Source organism: Embiotoca jacksoni, unplaced genomic scaffold (genome assembly GCF_022577435.1).
Source record: "Embiotoca jacksoni isolate LCO1_2020_lvr unplaced genomic scaffold, fEmbJac1.0.p SCAF_48, whole genome shotgun sequence".
NCBI classification, from domain to species: domain Eukaryota; kingdom Metazoa; phylum Chordata; class Actinopteri; family Embiotocidae; genus Embiotoca; species Embiotoca jacksoni.
This window is the reverse complement of record NW_027185401.1, coordinates 512,717-528,407: the sequence shown is the minus strand read 5'-3', so window position 1 is coordinate 528,407 and position 15,691 is coordinate 512,717. Positions and strand designations below refer to the sequence as shown.

General features: G+C 41.5%; 3 protein-coding genes across 4 annotated transcripts in view; all 3 read left to right on the top strand.

The window, feature by feature from the left end:
• The first annotated feature begins 2,610 nt into the window (after positions 1-2,610).
• Positions 2,611-5,400, top strand: LOC138210842 (tripartite motif-containing protein 16-like). The gene has a single exon (XM_069170176.1). The coding sequence runs from the start codon at positions 2,623-2,625 to the stop codon at positions 4,285-4,287; it is 1,665 nt and encodes a 554-aa protein (XP_069026277.1). The 5' UTR covers positions 2,611-2,622; the 3' UTR covers positions 4,288-5,400.
• A 3,755-nt stretch (positions 5,401-9,155) lies between these two features.
• On the top strand, positions 9,156-11,759 carry LOC138210829 (tripartite motif-containing protein 16-like). Its single transcript, XM_069170161.1, has one exon. The coding sequence runs from the start codon at positions 9,211-9,213 to the stop codon at positions 10,873-10,875; it is 1,665 nt and encodes a 554-aa protein (XP_069026262.1). The 5' UTR covers positions 9,156-9,210; the 3' UTR covers positions 10,876-11,759.
• A 733-nt stretch (positions 11,760-12,492) lies between these two features.
• LOC138210686 (solute carrier organic anion transporter family member 5A1-like) overlaps positions 12,493-15,691 on the top strand; it is a 28,603-nt gene continuing 25,404 nt past the window's right edge. The window contains exons 1-2 of one of the 2 annotated variants that reach the window (XM_069169975.1): positions 12,493-12,635; positions 13,786-15,286. In XM_069169975.1, coding sequence (XP_069026076.1) covers positions 14,323-15,286 — 964 coding nt within the window. In that variant the 5' untranslated portion in view covers positions 12,493-12,635; positions 13,786-14,322. Of the gene's footprint in view, positions 12,636-13,680; positions 15,287-15,691 lie in introns of those variants that run through there. The other variant, XM_069169976.1, reaches the window with a different exon arrangement.

Sequence of the window (15,691 nt, the reverse complement as noted above, 5' to 3'; positions counted from 1 at the left end):
AGTAAACACTTGGATGACAGGTCATGTTTACATGAACACTGCTGAACGAGCACCTTCAAACGTCGTCCGAGCAGATGAGATCTCACTGCGTCTTTGGTACGTTCACTTCTGTACTTTGAACTGTCCATTTGGGATCGGATTTGGATTCTTTATCCTTCCAAAAAGATTTAATTGTAGGCTAAATAAAAGTAATAACTTCCGAGATCAGAGGTTAAGAGTTTATCACGGGCGAGCCCCCAAGTTTGGTCTTTTCGGTGTAGGGGTTTGAAATATTGAACAGGCTCATCAGCCATAGTTATGGAAAGCCAGACAGGGGAAATATATATATTAAATGTGGGTTAGGCGCAAAAATGACTTGGTTAACGTGAGGAAAACATTATGGTTTGGGTAAAAGAAATCCACATTCACTTTCGCGTTTGACATATCGGACTTGATTTGTACCGAACTTGTCAAAATACCACCAGAAAAGATTAAATTGTTCATTTTAGGCCAGTACAAGACACTATACTGTAGTATTATGTGTGCTAAACATCCACTAATCATACATGTAATATTGCCATGTACTATCAGTGTATTTATTCTTTTATTAGTTTTGATTGAGGTGTTGATTTGACAGGCACAGGGCTCATTGATCAACAGTAAAAAGGACAGGAGTTTACCCTAAAAGGTAAATTTTCTTTTGTTGTCTCTGGACAGTCGTTAGAATAGCAACTTTAAAAGGGATAAAACAACATAGTAAAACACTCATGGTACACAATTTAGACATGCAGACAAATGCAACAAGCAACTTCCAATTATATCTGACATGATTAAATGCTGCTGGCTTTTTTATGTTGCCCAGTCAACAGGAAACATGGAACACTGGCGGCACCAAGTGGCTGCAAGAGGTAACTGTTTGAAGGCAGTTGATTTCAAGGCTGTTTTTATTTAAATTAACTGAAATATATCACGTGGATATGTAATGTTAGTAGTAATGTTGTCTCAACAGAACTCAAGTTCTGGCTCTTTGCACATCTGGAAGGAACGAGGGGAAACTGACATGTCCCCAAATGTTCATATTCCTCTCTTTATAGATAGTTGGGAAAATAAGAGTATCCTATATTTCTCTCCAGTAGTTTTTCCATGTTTTTTTTTTTAACATATATTTCAGGTTTCACCTTATTTTCCCTTACTTACAGCGAACAGCTGCAATTCGGACTTTTCTTACAGAAGAAAATAAATGTGTCAATGATTCTTTTGGACTTGCACAATTTTCCTTCAGCCCCTTCTTTCTGTTTTTATGATTGAAATCCAGGTGTTATATTGTTGTATTTATATTTATGCATATTAAAAGTATTGTTAGTTGGATATTTTACTTGCAGCTTTAAACTTGTAGTTTCTGTGATATATACACAGAGATATATATACAGAGATAGATTTACAGAGAGAGATATGCAGAGAGAGATTTACAGAAATATAGAGAGAGATATACAGATAGAAAGAGATAGAGAGGTAGAGATAGATGGAGGTATATAGAGATAGTGGTACTGCAGCGGTACTGCAGCTCTCACTGAAATGAACTCGTAGCCTATCTCCCCCCCGGCAGACATTTCAATAAGACATCTTCCAATGAGCAGCCGGTGCGTGGAGCGAAGTCGATCAAACATTTTCTTAATTATAGGCGGCAGCTGAAAGCTACTCTGCTTTCAAACGACACGTTTCCTGTTTGTGAGGAATGTCTGTGTCACTGGTAAGTTAAATGTCGACTTCATGCATAAACATTCAAGATGCTGCCTGTCCTAAGTCCGACTGGTGGAGGATTCAGTTCTCAAACAGATGTAAGTTTGCCCATTTCATTCTAACGTCAAATTACCCACTAAAAAAGTAATAACAAAATTAAATTACATTAAACTATAGGAGCTCATTGGTGGAAGGCAACTTGATACATTTATTACAATATAATTCTGACACCATATTTATATTTTATACTTTTTGTAATTTATATCTCTTTTTTTTAAAAAAATCTCTTTATAAATCTATTCCACCACATTTCAAAGGAAAATGTTGCACTCTTTACTCAGGCAGCTGTATAAAAATCAACAGTATAAAAACAAGTATATGTATTATTTACTCACACAACAAATTTGTTTTGCTGCTTTTTTTTGCACACAAAATGTTTATTTTCCTTAAAGTTTTGTTTAACAAAGTTTGTTAAAATCTTTGTTGGTGAACATTCCACCTTTCACCCAGCTGACAGCTGTGACAGCAAGATGCTGAGTCATCAGCAGGGTTATTACACAGGTGCGCCTTGGACTCGTCAAATTGGTAGAACACAAAGGTCGTTTTTATTTATTTTACTCCAGATGCATAAAGAACTGCAGAATCAAGCGAGCTGATTGGCTGATGGCTTTCCTTCTGGGAGGGGAGTCTGTTGAAAAAACATGGGTGAGGCAAACTTTGTTCACGTTTCTTTGTTCCTTCCCCTTTGCAGATCATCTGATTGGGTAGGACCAGTCTATCAAGAAATACAACATCCTATCCTGGAAGACAAAAACAAATATTTGCATTGAATCAGGGTACAGACGTTTGTATCTGTTCAGAGGAAGTGAAACTATCCAACATTCACCGACACGGAGAGGTGAAATGGCGCAGCAAGGAATTGAGAGAGACCAAACAAAATTCTGTTGTTCAATCTGTTTGGATCTACTGAAGGATCCGGTAGCTCTTCCCTGTGGACACAGTTACTGCATGAGCTGTATTGAAACCCACTGGAATAAAGAGGATGAGAAGAAAACCTACAGCTGTCCTCAGTGCAGGCAGGACTTCACACCGAGGCCTGTCCTGGTGAAAAACACCATGTTACAAGAGTTAGTGGAGGAGCTGAAGAAGACTGGACTCCAAGCTGCTCCTGCTGATCACTGCTATGCTGGACCTGAAGATGTGGCCTGTGATTTCTGCACTGGGAGAAAACTGAAAGCTGTCAAGTCCTGTTTATTCTGTCTGGCTTCTTATTGTGAGCCACACCTTCAGCCTCATTATGATGTCGCTCCATTAAAGAAACACAAGCTGGTGAACCCCTCCAAGAAGCTCCAGGAGAACATCTGCTCTCGTCACAATGAGGTGATGAAGATGTTCTGCCGCACCGATCGTCAGATTATCTGTTATCTCTGCCCTGTGGATGAACATAAAGACCACGACACCGTCTCAGCTGCAGCAGAAAGGACCGAGAGGCAGAGAGAGCTCGAGGGGAGTCGAGGAAACGTCCAGCAGAAAATCCAGGACAGACAGAAAGATGTGAAGCTGCTTCATCAGGAGGTGGAGGACATCAATCAGTCTGCTGAGAAAACACTGGAGGGCAGCGAGAAGCTCTTCACCCAGCTGATGAGTCTCCTCCAGGAAAGAAGCCGCGATGTGAAGCAGGAGGTCAGATCCCAGCAGGAAACCCAAGTGAGTCGAGTCAAAGAGCTTCAGGAGAAGCTGGAGCAGGAGATCGCTGAGCTGAAGAGGAAAGACGCCGAGCTGGAGCAGCTCTCACACACAGAGGATCACAACGAGTTCCTGCACAACTACCCCTCAGTGTCAGCACTCAGTGAGCCTACAGACTCATCCAGCATCCATATCCGTCCTCTCACCTACTTTCAGGATGTGACAGCAGCTGTGTCACAGGTCAGAGATAAACTACAGCAAGTTCTGGGTGAAGAATGGAAGAAGATCTCAGTGTCAGTGAATGAAGTGGACGTTTTACTGTCACAACCAGGACCAAAGACCAGAGCTGGATTCTTAAGATATTCACGAAAACTCAAACTGGATCCAAACACAGCACACGAAAAGCTGTTCTTGTCTGATGGGAACAGAAAAGCAACATTAACTTCGGTAGAACGATATTATGATGATGATTCAGAGAGATTCACTGTCAATGGTCAGGTCCTGAGTAGAGCAAGAATGACCGGACGTTGTTACTTTGAGGTGGAGAAAGGTGTGGGAGGAATTTCAATCGTGGTTGCATACAAAGATGTCGACGCTCTCGATGACAAATTTGGAGAAAATGACCTGTCTTGGGCATTTGGTGTTTTCAAACAGCGTTACACATTCACACATGATGATATCAAAACTCCCGTCTCAGGTCCTCCATCCTCCAGAGTGGGGGTGTACCTGGATCACAGTGCAGGTACTCTGTCCTTCTACAGCGTCTCTGAGACCATGACTCTCCTCCACAAAGTCCAGACCACGTTCAGTGAGCCGCTCCACGCTGGGTTTAAGATTGAAGGTCCCTGTGGAAACACTGCTGAGCTACTTCAGCTGCAGTAGGCCAAAGTTATTGAAGAGAAAAAATGTCTATCTGACAGTTTTCTCAGTGAAAATTGAAAGTTGAAAATCAAGAGCAAATTTGGCACTTTGGTATCTTCTGCTTGGTTTTACACGGTGCTTCAGGCTGTGTTTCTTACAACTGAAAAAAACCTTGAACTTACCAGATAAACATTGAATTTTATGGAAAATTATGTCAGCTGAAAGTGGTGGAAAAGTGCCTGAACTGAAGTCAAGGTATCAATTATCAAATTATGAAATATCACCACCCAAAAAAACTACTTAAATTAATGGACTTTGTCATTTATCATGTTTAATTAATATCATTTAATCATTTAGATGTCGTCGTTTATCTTTATTTGCAGGTATAATAGCTCCAGCAGATGCCGCTGTTTACAAATGTTTTCCTTTATCTGCAACTACTGTTTACTCTTGTGTCCTTTTGTGTCACTATATTGGACTCCAAGTTTTGTGCTCTTTTAGATTCCCAATATTAATGCCTTCATCCAACTACATGTCCAACTATTACATATGGGCCTTTTACTTTCGTGTGTCCACATACTTTTGGCCATGTCCACTTCACTGTAGCTATCAGATAGATGTTAGAAATTGTAGCTTTTGTGTGTAAAGTTTCATGTCTTGAGCAATATGGTGTGTTTAAACAGTCTAAAACCGACAATACCGTGAATACAGTTATGGAAAATTTACAATGAAATGGAGAATTTATATATGTAATCTTTTGAATTGCAGATGAGTTCATTTTAATTTGCTGTCTGACATTTGTAACTGTAAAAGAAAAATGTAAACTTGTAAATCTTTTGTTGTTTATATTTCTCATCTTCTAGTGATTCAACAGATATGATTAAATATGTTATTTTCCCTTCTGATCCAAATTATTCTTGCAGCCTGATTTGATGAATTTCTGCAGATTATATTTACAATTATAGTTCTTGTTATGCTTGTTGGAATTTTTGGGGATTGTCACGACGATCTGAATGCTTCATTTGAAACATTTATATGCAACGTGAAATGAAAGTTTCCTTATTACAGTTAAAGAAATATTAATCATGTTGAATTGTGCAACATAAAGTTTTTGAAGGTCGAAATATACTTAATAAAAATCTCAAATTGATGTATAAGAAAGGTGTTATGTCTTAAATTTTAAAGTATAAAATCCTGTTTTTAAAGTGCTGAATAGTTTCTCTATTTGTTGCTACTTTAAGACTCTTTCAAGCCTCCTAAATGTTTTTCCTGTTTACAATTTCTAAGGTAAAAAAAACAAAAAAAATAATAGAAAGCAGTGTTTAGTTTTTGTGCATCACAATCTCATCCAATTATCAGATTTTGTTTGTACTGAATGCAATTTATTCACATATGTCACATGACACCTTTGATTCTATTTTATCCATTTGTAGTTTATTTTAAATTTAATCATTTTATACTTAAATCTTATTTGTGTGCATTTTTAAATGGCCAAGAATTTATTTTGGCTCAGTACCTCTCTGTGATGTTATGAAGAATGAAAAGTCTATATTTATGTCTCTTATTATGAAAGCAAGGTGTCAGTATTTCCAGTCCTTTTTTCGGCTAACGTCCTGCGCCTTGCTGGAGTTCTGACAGATGTTTTGTCAGTGCGATTTTTTTAACATGATTAACATACATGTATGTTAATCAGGTACACAACCGTTTTAATGGAGTTTATTTTTAGAGGCTTCTTATGCGTATCATCTCTATACTTTGAGATTTCTGCTTGGATTTCTCCGAGAGTGCACGTTTCTTTAACTGGAAGTGCAGGTCTTAACGGGACTTAACCTTTTAAAAACACACCTATTTTTTAGGCCTCTGCTCGAAAATTGCATACCCATAATAATAAGAGTATATCTCTGCAACCACAATAAAAATGTATAAAAAAAAAAGATTTGTAATAATAAAGGGAACACTGGTGAGATTTGTTCAGATGTGTAAATATCAGTATATATGTCCCCAATTGGGGGCATCTAGGGCTTAAAGGGTTAAATATTAGCTCTGTTCACACTTGGCATCAACATGTTTCCTGGGTGATACGATCACAAGTGGACAGCATGTCATTTTACACCTGACTTCAGAAAACGCCTCCACGAGCATCTCGAGTGACCTCTTGTGACCGGATTTCACTTCCCATGTGTACATCCATTGCAAAAACGAAATGCTTTGTTGTTTTATAACCAGCAGGTGGAAGCAATGTAGTTTAAAGAAGAGGAAATAAAAACCATTGGCAGCTTCTTGCACTTTAATATTACCCTGTTGGCCCGTGAATGAGTAAACACTTGGATGACAGGTCATGTTTACATGAACACTGCTGAACGAGCACCTCTGAACGTGGTCCGAGCAGATGAGATCTCACTGCGTCTTTGGTACGTTCACTTCTGTACTTTGAACTGTCCATTTGGGATCGGATTTGGATTCTTTATCCTTCCAAAAAGATTTAATTGTAGGCTAAATAAAAGTAATAACTTCCAAGGTCAAAGGTTAAGAGTTTATCACGGGCGAGCCCCCAAGTTTGGTCTTTTCGGTGTAGGGGTTTGAAATGTTGAACAGGCTCATCAGCCATAGTTATGGAAAGCCAGACAGGGGAAATATATATATTAAATGTGGGTTAGGCGCAAAAATGACTTGGTTAACGTGAGGAAAACATTATGGTTTGGGTAAAAGAAATCCACATTCACTTTCGCGTTTGCCATATCGGACTTGATTTGTACCGAACTTGTCAAAATACCACCAGAAAAGATTAAACTGTTCATTTTAGGCCAGTACAAGACACTATACTGTAGTATTATGTGTGCTAAACCTCCACTAATCATACATGTAATATTGCCATGTACTATCAGTGTATTTATTCTTTTATTAGTTTTGATTGAGGTGTTGATTTGACAGGCACAGGGCTCATTGATCAACAGTAAAAAGGACAGGAGTTTACCCTAAAAGGTAAATTTTCTTTTGTTGTCTCTGGACAGTCGTTAGAATAGCAACTTTAAAAGGGATAAAACAACATAGTAAAACACTCATGGTACACAATTTAGACATGCAGACAAATGCAACAAGCAACTTTCAATTATATCTGACATGATTAAATGCTGCTGGCTTTTTTATGTTGCCGAGTCAACAGGAAACATGGAACACTGGCGGCACCAAGTGGCTGCAAGAAGTAACTGTTTGAAGGCCGTTGATTTCAAGGCTGTTTTTATTTAAATTAACTGAAATAGATCACGTGGATATGTAATGTTAGTAGTAATGTTGTCTCAACAGAACTCAAGTTCTGGCTCTTTGCACATCTGGAAGGAACGAGGGGAAACTGACATGTCCCCAAATGTTCATATTCCTCTCTTTATAGATAGTTGGGAAAATAAGAGTATCCTATATTTCTCTCCAGTAGTTTTTCCATGTTTTTTTTTGAACATATATTTCAGGTTTCACCTTATTTTCCCTTACCTACAGCGAACAGCTGCAATTCGGACTTTTCTTACAGAAGAAAATAAATGTGTCAATGATTCTTTTGGACTTGCACAATTTTCCTTCAGCCCCTTCTTTCTGTTTTTATGATTGAAATCCAGGTGTTATATTGTTGTATTTATATTTATGCATATTAAAAGTATTGTTAGTTGGATATTTTACTTGCGGCTTTAAACTTGTAGTTTCTGTGATATGTACACAGAGATATATACAGAGATAGATTTACAGAGAGAGATATACAGAGAGAGATATACAGAGATATAGAGAGATATATACAGATAGAAAGAGATAGAGCGGTAGAGATAGATGGAGGTATATAGAGATAGTGGTACTGCAGTGGCACTGCAGCTCTCACTGAAATGAACTCGTAGCCTATCTCCCCCCCGGCAGACATTTCAATAAGACATCTTCCAATGAGCAGCCGGTGCATGGAGCGAAGTCGATCAAACATTTTCTTAATTATAGGCGGCAGCTGAAAGCTACTCTGCTTTCAAACGACATGTTTCCTGTTCGTGAGGAACGTCTGCGTCACTGATAAGTTAAATGTCGACTTCATGCTTAAACATTCAAGATGCTGCCTGTCCTAAGTCCGACTGGTGGAGGATTCAGTTCTCAAACAGATCTAAGTTTGCCCATTTCATTCTAATGTCAAATTACCCACTAAAAAAGTAATAACAAAATTAAATTACATTAAACTATAGGAGCTCATTGGTGGAAGGCAACTTGATACATTTATTACAATATAATTCTGACAACATATTTATATTTTATACTTTTTGGAATTTATATCTCTCTTTTTTAAAAAAAATCTCTTTATAAATCTATTCCACCACATTTCAAAGGCAAATGTTGCACTCTTTACTCAGGTAGCTGTATAAAAATCAACAGTATAAAAACAAGTATATGTATTATATCTGTAGTACAATATTTACTCACAACACATTTGTTTTTGCTGCTTTTTTTTTTGCACACAAAATGTTTATTTTCCTTAAAGTTTTGTTTAGCAAAGTTTGTTAAAATCTTTGTTAGTGAACATTTCACCTTTCACCCAGCTGACAGCTGTGACAGCAAGATGCTGAGTCATCAGCAGGGTTATTACACAGGTGCACCTTGGACTCGTCAAATTGGTAGAACACAAAGGTCGTTTTTATTTATTTTACTCCAGATGCATAAAGAACTGCAGAATCAAGTGAGCTGATTGGCTGATGGCTTTCCTTCTGGGAGGGGAGTCTGTTGAAAAAACATGGGTAAGGCTGACTCTGTTCACGTTTCCTTGTTCCCTCCCCCTTTGCAGATCATCTGATTGGGTGAAACCAGGATATCAACAGCCTATCCAGGAAGACATGAACAAATATTTGCATATCATGAGATCACAGACGTTTGTTTCCGTTCAGAGGAAGTGACACTATCCGACATTCGCTGACACGGAGAGGTGAAATGGCGCAGCAAGGAATTGAGAGAGACCAAACAAAATTCTGTTGTTCGATCTGTCTGGATCTACTGAAGGATCCGGTGACTCTTCCCTGTGGACACAGCTACTGCATGAGCTGTATTGAAACCTACTGGAATAAAGAGGATGAGAAGAAAACCTACAGCTGTCCTCAGTGCAGACAGGACTTCACACCGAGGCCTGTCCTGGTGAAAAACACTATGTTACAAGATTTTGTGGAGGAGCTGAAGCAGACTGGACTCCAAGCTGCTCCTGCTGATCACTGCTATGCTGGACCTGAAGATGTGGCCTGTGATTTCTGCACTGGGAGAAAACTGAAAGCTGTCAAGTCCTGTTTAGTCTGTCTGGCTTCTTATTGTGAGAAACACCTTCAGCCTCATTATGATGTCGCTCCATTAAAGAAACACAAGCTGGTGAACCCCTCCAAGAAGCTCCAGGACAACATCTGCTCTCGTCACGACGAGGTGATGAAGATGTTCTGCCGCACCGATTGGCAGATTATCTGTTATCTCTGCTCTGTGGATGAACATAAAGGCCACGACACCGTCTCAGCTGCAGCAGAAAGGACCGAGAGGCAGAGAGAGCTCGAGGAGAGTCGAGGAAACGTCCAGCAGAAAATCCAGGACAGACAGAAAGATGTGAAGCTGCTTCAGCAGGAGGTGGAGGACATCAATCAGTCTGCTGAGAAAACACTGGAGGGCAACGAGAAGCTCTTCACACAGCTGATGCGTCTCCTCCAGGAAAAAAGTCGCGATGTGAAGCAGGAGATCATATCCCAGCAGGAAACCCAAGTGAGTCGAGTCAAAGAGCTTCAGGAGAAGCTGGAGCAGGAGATCGCTGAGCTGAAGAGGAAAGACGCCGAGCTGGAGCAGCTCTCACACACAGAGGATCACAACGAGTTCCTGCACAACTACCCCTCAGTGTCAGCACTCAGTGAGCCTACAGACTCATCCAGCATCCATATCCGTCCTCTCACCTACTTTCAGGATGTGACAGCAGCTGTGTCAGAGGCCAGAGATAAACTACAGCAAGTTCTGGATGAAGAATGGAAGAAGAGCTCAGTGTCAGTGAAGGAAGTGGACTTTTTACTGTCAAAACCAGAACCAAAGACCAGAGCTGAATTCTTAAAATATTCACGAAAACTCAAACTGGATCCAAACACAGCACACGAAAAGCTGTTATTGTCTGATGGGAACAGAAAAGCAACATTAACTTCGGAAGAACAAGATTATGATGATGATTCAGAGAGATTCACTGTCAATGGTCAGGTCCTGAGTAGAGCAAGAATGACCGGACGTTGTTACTTTGAGGTGGAGAAAGGTGTGGGAGGAATTTCAATCGTGGTTGCATACAAAGATGTCGACGCTCTCGATGACAAATTTGGAGAAAATGACCTGTCTTGGGCATTTGGTGTTTTCAAACAGCGTTACACATTCACACATGATGATATCAAAACTCCCGTCTCAGGTCCTCCATCCTCCAGAGTGGGGGTGTACCTGGATCACAGTGCAGGTACTCTGTCCTTCTACAGCGTCTCTGAGACCATGACTCTCCTCCACAGAGTCCAGACCACGTTCAGTGAGCCGCTCCACGCTGGGTTTAAGATTGAAGGTCCCTGTGGAAACACTGCTGAGCTACTTCAGCTGCAGTAGGCCAAAGTTATTGAAGAGAAAAAATGTCTATCTGACAGTTTTCTCAGTGAAAATTGAAAGTTGAAAATCAAGAGCAAATTTGGCACTTTGGTATCTTCTGCTTGGTTTTACACGGTGCTTCAGGCTGTGTTTCTTACAACTGAAAAAAACCTTGAACTTACCAGATAAACATTGAATTTTATGGAAAATCATGTCAGCTGAAAGTGGTGGAAAAGTGCCTGAACTGAAGTCAAGGTATCAATTATCAAATTATGAAATATCACCACCCAAAATAACTAATTAAATTAATGGACTTTGTCGTTTACCATGTTTAATTAATATCATTTAATCTTTTAGATGTAGTCGTTTATCTTTATTTGCAGGTATAATAGCTCCAGCAGATGCCGCTGTTTACAAATGTTTTCCTTTATCTGCAACTACTGTTTACTCTTGTGTTCTTTTGTGTCACTATATTGGACTCCAAGTTTTGGGCTCTTTTAGATTCCCAATATTCCTGCCTTCATCCAACTACATGTCCAACTATTACATATGGGCCTTTTACTTTCGTGTGTCCACATGCTTTTGGCCATGTCCACTTCACTGTAGCTGTCAGATAGATAATAGAAATTGCAGCTTTTGTGTGTGAAGTTTCATGTCTTGAGCAATATGGTGTGTTTAAACAGTCTATAACCGACAATAACATGAATACAGTTATGGAAAATTTACAATGAAATGGAGAATTTATATATGTAATCTTTTGAATTGCCGATGAGTTCCTGTTAATTTGATGTCTGACATTTGTAACTTTAAAAGAAAAATGTAAACTTGTAAATCTTTTGTTGTTTATATTTTTCATCTTCTAGTGATTCAACAGATATGATTAAATATGTTATTTTCCCTTCTGATCCAAATTATTCTTGCAGTCTGATTTCATGAATTTCTGCAGATTATATTTACAATTATAGTTCTTGTTATGCTTGTTGGAATTTTTGGGGATTGTCACGACGATCTGAATGCTTCATTTGAAACATTTATATGCAAAGTGAAATGAAAGTTTCCTTATTACAGTTAAAGAAATATTAATCATGTTGAATTGTGCAACATAAAGTGTTTGAAGGTCGAAATATACTTAATAAAAATCTCAAATTGATGTATAAGAAAGGTGTTATCTCTTAAATTTTAAAATATAAAATCCTGTTTTTAAAGTGCTGAATAGTTTCTCTATTTGTTTCTACTTTAAGACTCGTTCAAGCCTCCTAAATGTTTTTCCCGTTTACAATTTCTAAGGTTAAAAAAAAACAAAAAAAACAATAGAAAGCAGTGTTTAGATTTTGTGCATCACAATCTCATCTAATTGTCAGATTTTGTTTCTATTAAATTCTGTTTATTCACATATGTCACATGGTATTGGCACCTTTGATTCTGTTTTATCCATTTGTAGTTTATTGTTAATTTTAATCATTTTATACTTAAATCTTATTTGTGTGCATTTTATATGGCCAATCATTTATTACAGAATTTCTTTCGGATCAATGAAAAGAAAAGAATGAAAATTCTACAGTTATATCTCTTATTATGAAAGTAAGGCGTCACTGTTTCCGGTCCTTTTTTTCGGCTAACTTCCGGCGCGTTCCTGGAGCTCTGACAGAAGATGTTTTATAGGTGCGATTTTTTAACATGAACGTGTTTTTTGTCGGGTTTTCAACGCCCGTCCTCCCGCAACGTATCCTGGAAGTCGGTCACGAAGATTTAACGGGCGTCTCGTCGCTTCAGAGTCTCGGGTCAGTGAAGCGCAGCGTCGCCGCTGTTGTTGTTTTATTCATCGGTGAATCGTTCCCTCTGCGGGGACGGGGCAGCTAGCCGGGTGCAGCTAGCTCACGGATGTAGCCGTGCTCGTTTTTTTTTTCAAAATAAAACATCGTCATCTTTACGTTTTAGACGTTTTTAACGATCACATGTGAGTTTTTTTAGTCATCATTGCAGGCCGAATTTATCAGAAGACACCAACAGTTTAGACGTTTGTTCACGTTTGACCAGATGTGTGAGCGACATGAACTTACGAAGAAAAACGATCTTAAATCTGTAAACAGTTAACGGGATTCAGCGACGCTTTGTTTTTTCTTCTCGTAATTATTCGACACCGTTTTGAGCTGCTGGTGCTCCCACTTCAAACAACAGTCTGTTATTTGTTCAAACTATCTCTATGTTTGGTATTTTAATTCGTTTTTACGCCCCATTTTGAAAAAAAAAAGAACATTAGTTCTGTCGTGAAATCTATAATAATAAGATTTTATTGTTTCATGGGGAGGTGATGGGGGAGGGGGGGTATTAAATAATCCCACTTCGTGTGTCGTTTTGGAAACATGAAATAACTGCTGTGCGACCAACTAAAAACAAAACCCACATCGGTGGTGTAATTTCTAGTAAATGTATTTCATCACAATTGGCTGACACGTTTATTTTGAAGTGCGTGCTTCCGGTTTCCGCGTGGTTAACTGCGTCTTTTGACGCAGTTGTTTTGAAAACAGCGACGGAGAGCAGCAGCTGAGCAGCACTGCGGTGATCTGCAGCTCGCTTCTCCTCTCGCGACGACTCCTCTCCTCAGTTTTCGTAATTTTTTTTTTTTTATATATTTTCACGCACCTCTCCAGGAATTTACGCAAAAAAAAAAAAAAAAAAAAAGAAATTGTCATCACCAGATGACAGAGAGCTTCTGTCGCCCGCTGGGAGGACAGCTGGTGCGGTGATAACGTCGGAGTCGGGGGTTGCCCTTGACTTGGGGAGGGGAGGGTGGGGGGGAGGAGTTGTGGGGCGTAAAAAAAAAAAGGGGGGAGGGAGGGGGGAGGAGGGAGGATCACGCATCATGCACCCGCATCATGCACCCGCACTGAGAGAAGTGACATTGTTTGATTGTGTGATCTCCACCGGCAGGGCTGTCGGGGATGCGGTGCGGCTTCTGCGACTTCATTTCGTGTTTGCCGGCCGCGGAGCAGCAGCGGCGGCGTCCTGCTGAGAGAAGCGTCGGCAGGAGCCCCCTCCCCCCCCCTTCTCCTCCCTCCTCCTCCCGGCTCCGGAGCTCCGCTGTGGTCGAGCTGAGGAGAGGCCCGAGAGGTCTCCAACTCCGGATTAGATGCTGGTAGAAGGCAAGTGTGCATGACAAGATAAACAAACCCTCCACCCCCCCTTCCCTCCACCCCCTCCACCCCAGAGGCTGTCCTGCCCCAGCTCTGCAGATAAAGCTGCGAGTGTACTTTTTTCTTTTTTTCCTCTTTGGTTGTCATTCTTTCTTTATTCGGAGCCTCTGCTGGGCACCGCAGACCTGTTTGTGGGAGTAGATGTCCCCTTTAATAATAGATGTAATGGGCAGCAGCCCCTGAACTGTACATGTAGGCTTCAGGACTGGGCCGGCTTGTTTGTTTTTTTTCCCTAACCCCCCTGAAAGAAAAGGCGGGGTTTGACCGAAAAACAATGGCTGACCACGAGGAAGCGGAGTTGTCCGAGTCCCTTCGGAAGGAGGACGGGTTTTCCAGCGAGCCGGAGGAGCCCGGCGCGGACTTCAAATCTAAAAGTTTGCCCGTTTTGAACGAAGCGGCGCCTCAGGAGAAAACCTTATTGGTCGGCTCTGTGCGGATGTCCATAACGGCGGAGGAGGAGACGGCGGAGTTCATCCAACTCCCGGCCAAGACCGAGTCCTTCCCGGCCGAGTCCCCGACCGGAACCGGCTACCCGCCGAAGCCGGGGAAGTCGGCGCTGAACCGGCCGAGCTCGTACATGGAGAACACAGAGGTCCGCAGGACCAAAAACATGGTGAGGCGGAAGCCGCCGGGGTTCTTCGCCTCGTGGCTGGCCCGGATTCGCCTGCCCAGCAGGAAGTACCTGTCCGTCATCCTGCAGGACTCGCGCTGCTTCCTGTTCTGCATGTGCTACCTGACGTTCATCCAGTCGCTCATGGTGTCTGGCTACCTCAGCAGCGTCATCACCACCATAGAGAAGCGTTACAGCCTGCGCAGCTCCGAGTCCGGCCTGCTCGTCAGCTGCTTCGACATCGGGAGCCTCCTGGTGGTCGTCTTCATCAGCTACTTCGGCGGGCGGGGCCAGAGGCCTCGCTGGCTGGCGGTGGGAGGGGTTTTCATCGCCGTGGGCGCCGCCCTCTTCTCCTTACCTCACTTCATCTCCCCGGCGTACCAGATCAAGGAGGTGAACTCGTCGCTGGCCAACGAGGGCCTGTGCATGAACAGCAACGCCAGCGGCAGGGACCGCGTTGACATTACTTCCTGTCCGAGGGACCAGGAGGGCAACGAGCACAACCTGTACGTGGCGCTGTTCGTCATCGCCCAGATCCTGGTGGGCATGGGGTCCACGCCCATCTACACGCTGGGACCCACCTACCTGGACGACAACGTGAAGAAGGAGAACGCCTCGCTGTATTTGGGTAAGAGTTTCAACAAACCTTCACAGCCGCCTCATGAAACACATCAAATTTTAAACGCTCATAGCGTTATCTTTTTTTAAACAATTTTTATCACTAAATCGAAGCGAATTCGCCATACATTTTATTTATTTGGTTGCCAGGGTAACGGTGACAATCAACAGCGATTAACCGGCCGCGCGGCGACGTCACCCGTCGGTTGGTAAACGGCCGTTACGAAGCCTCGAGATCGGAATTGCCGCCGGCGACGTCTTTGCTAGTTCGGCGCCGGTAGTGACCATATTTGGACGAGCTGGGGAGGGGATCTGCCTCTATCTGATTGGACGCTGGGCGATGCTATGTCCCGCCCCCACCGATAGTCATATTGCAGCTTATGGCAGTTTTCATTTTTCAGAGGCAGAACCTACT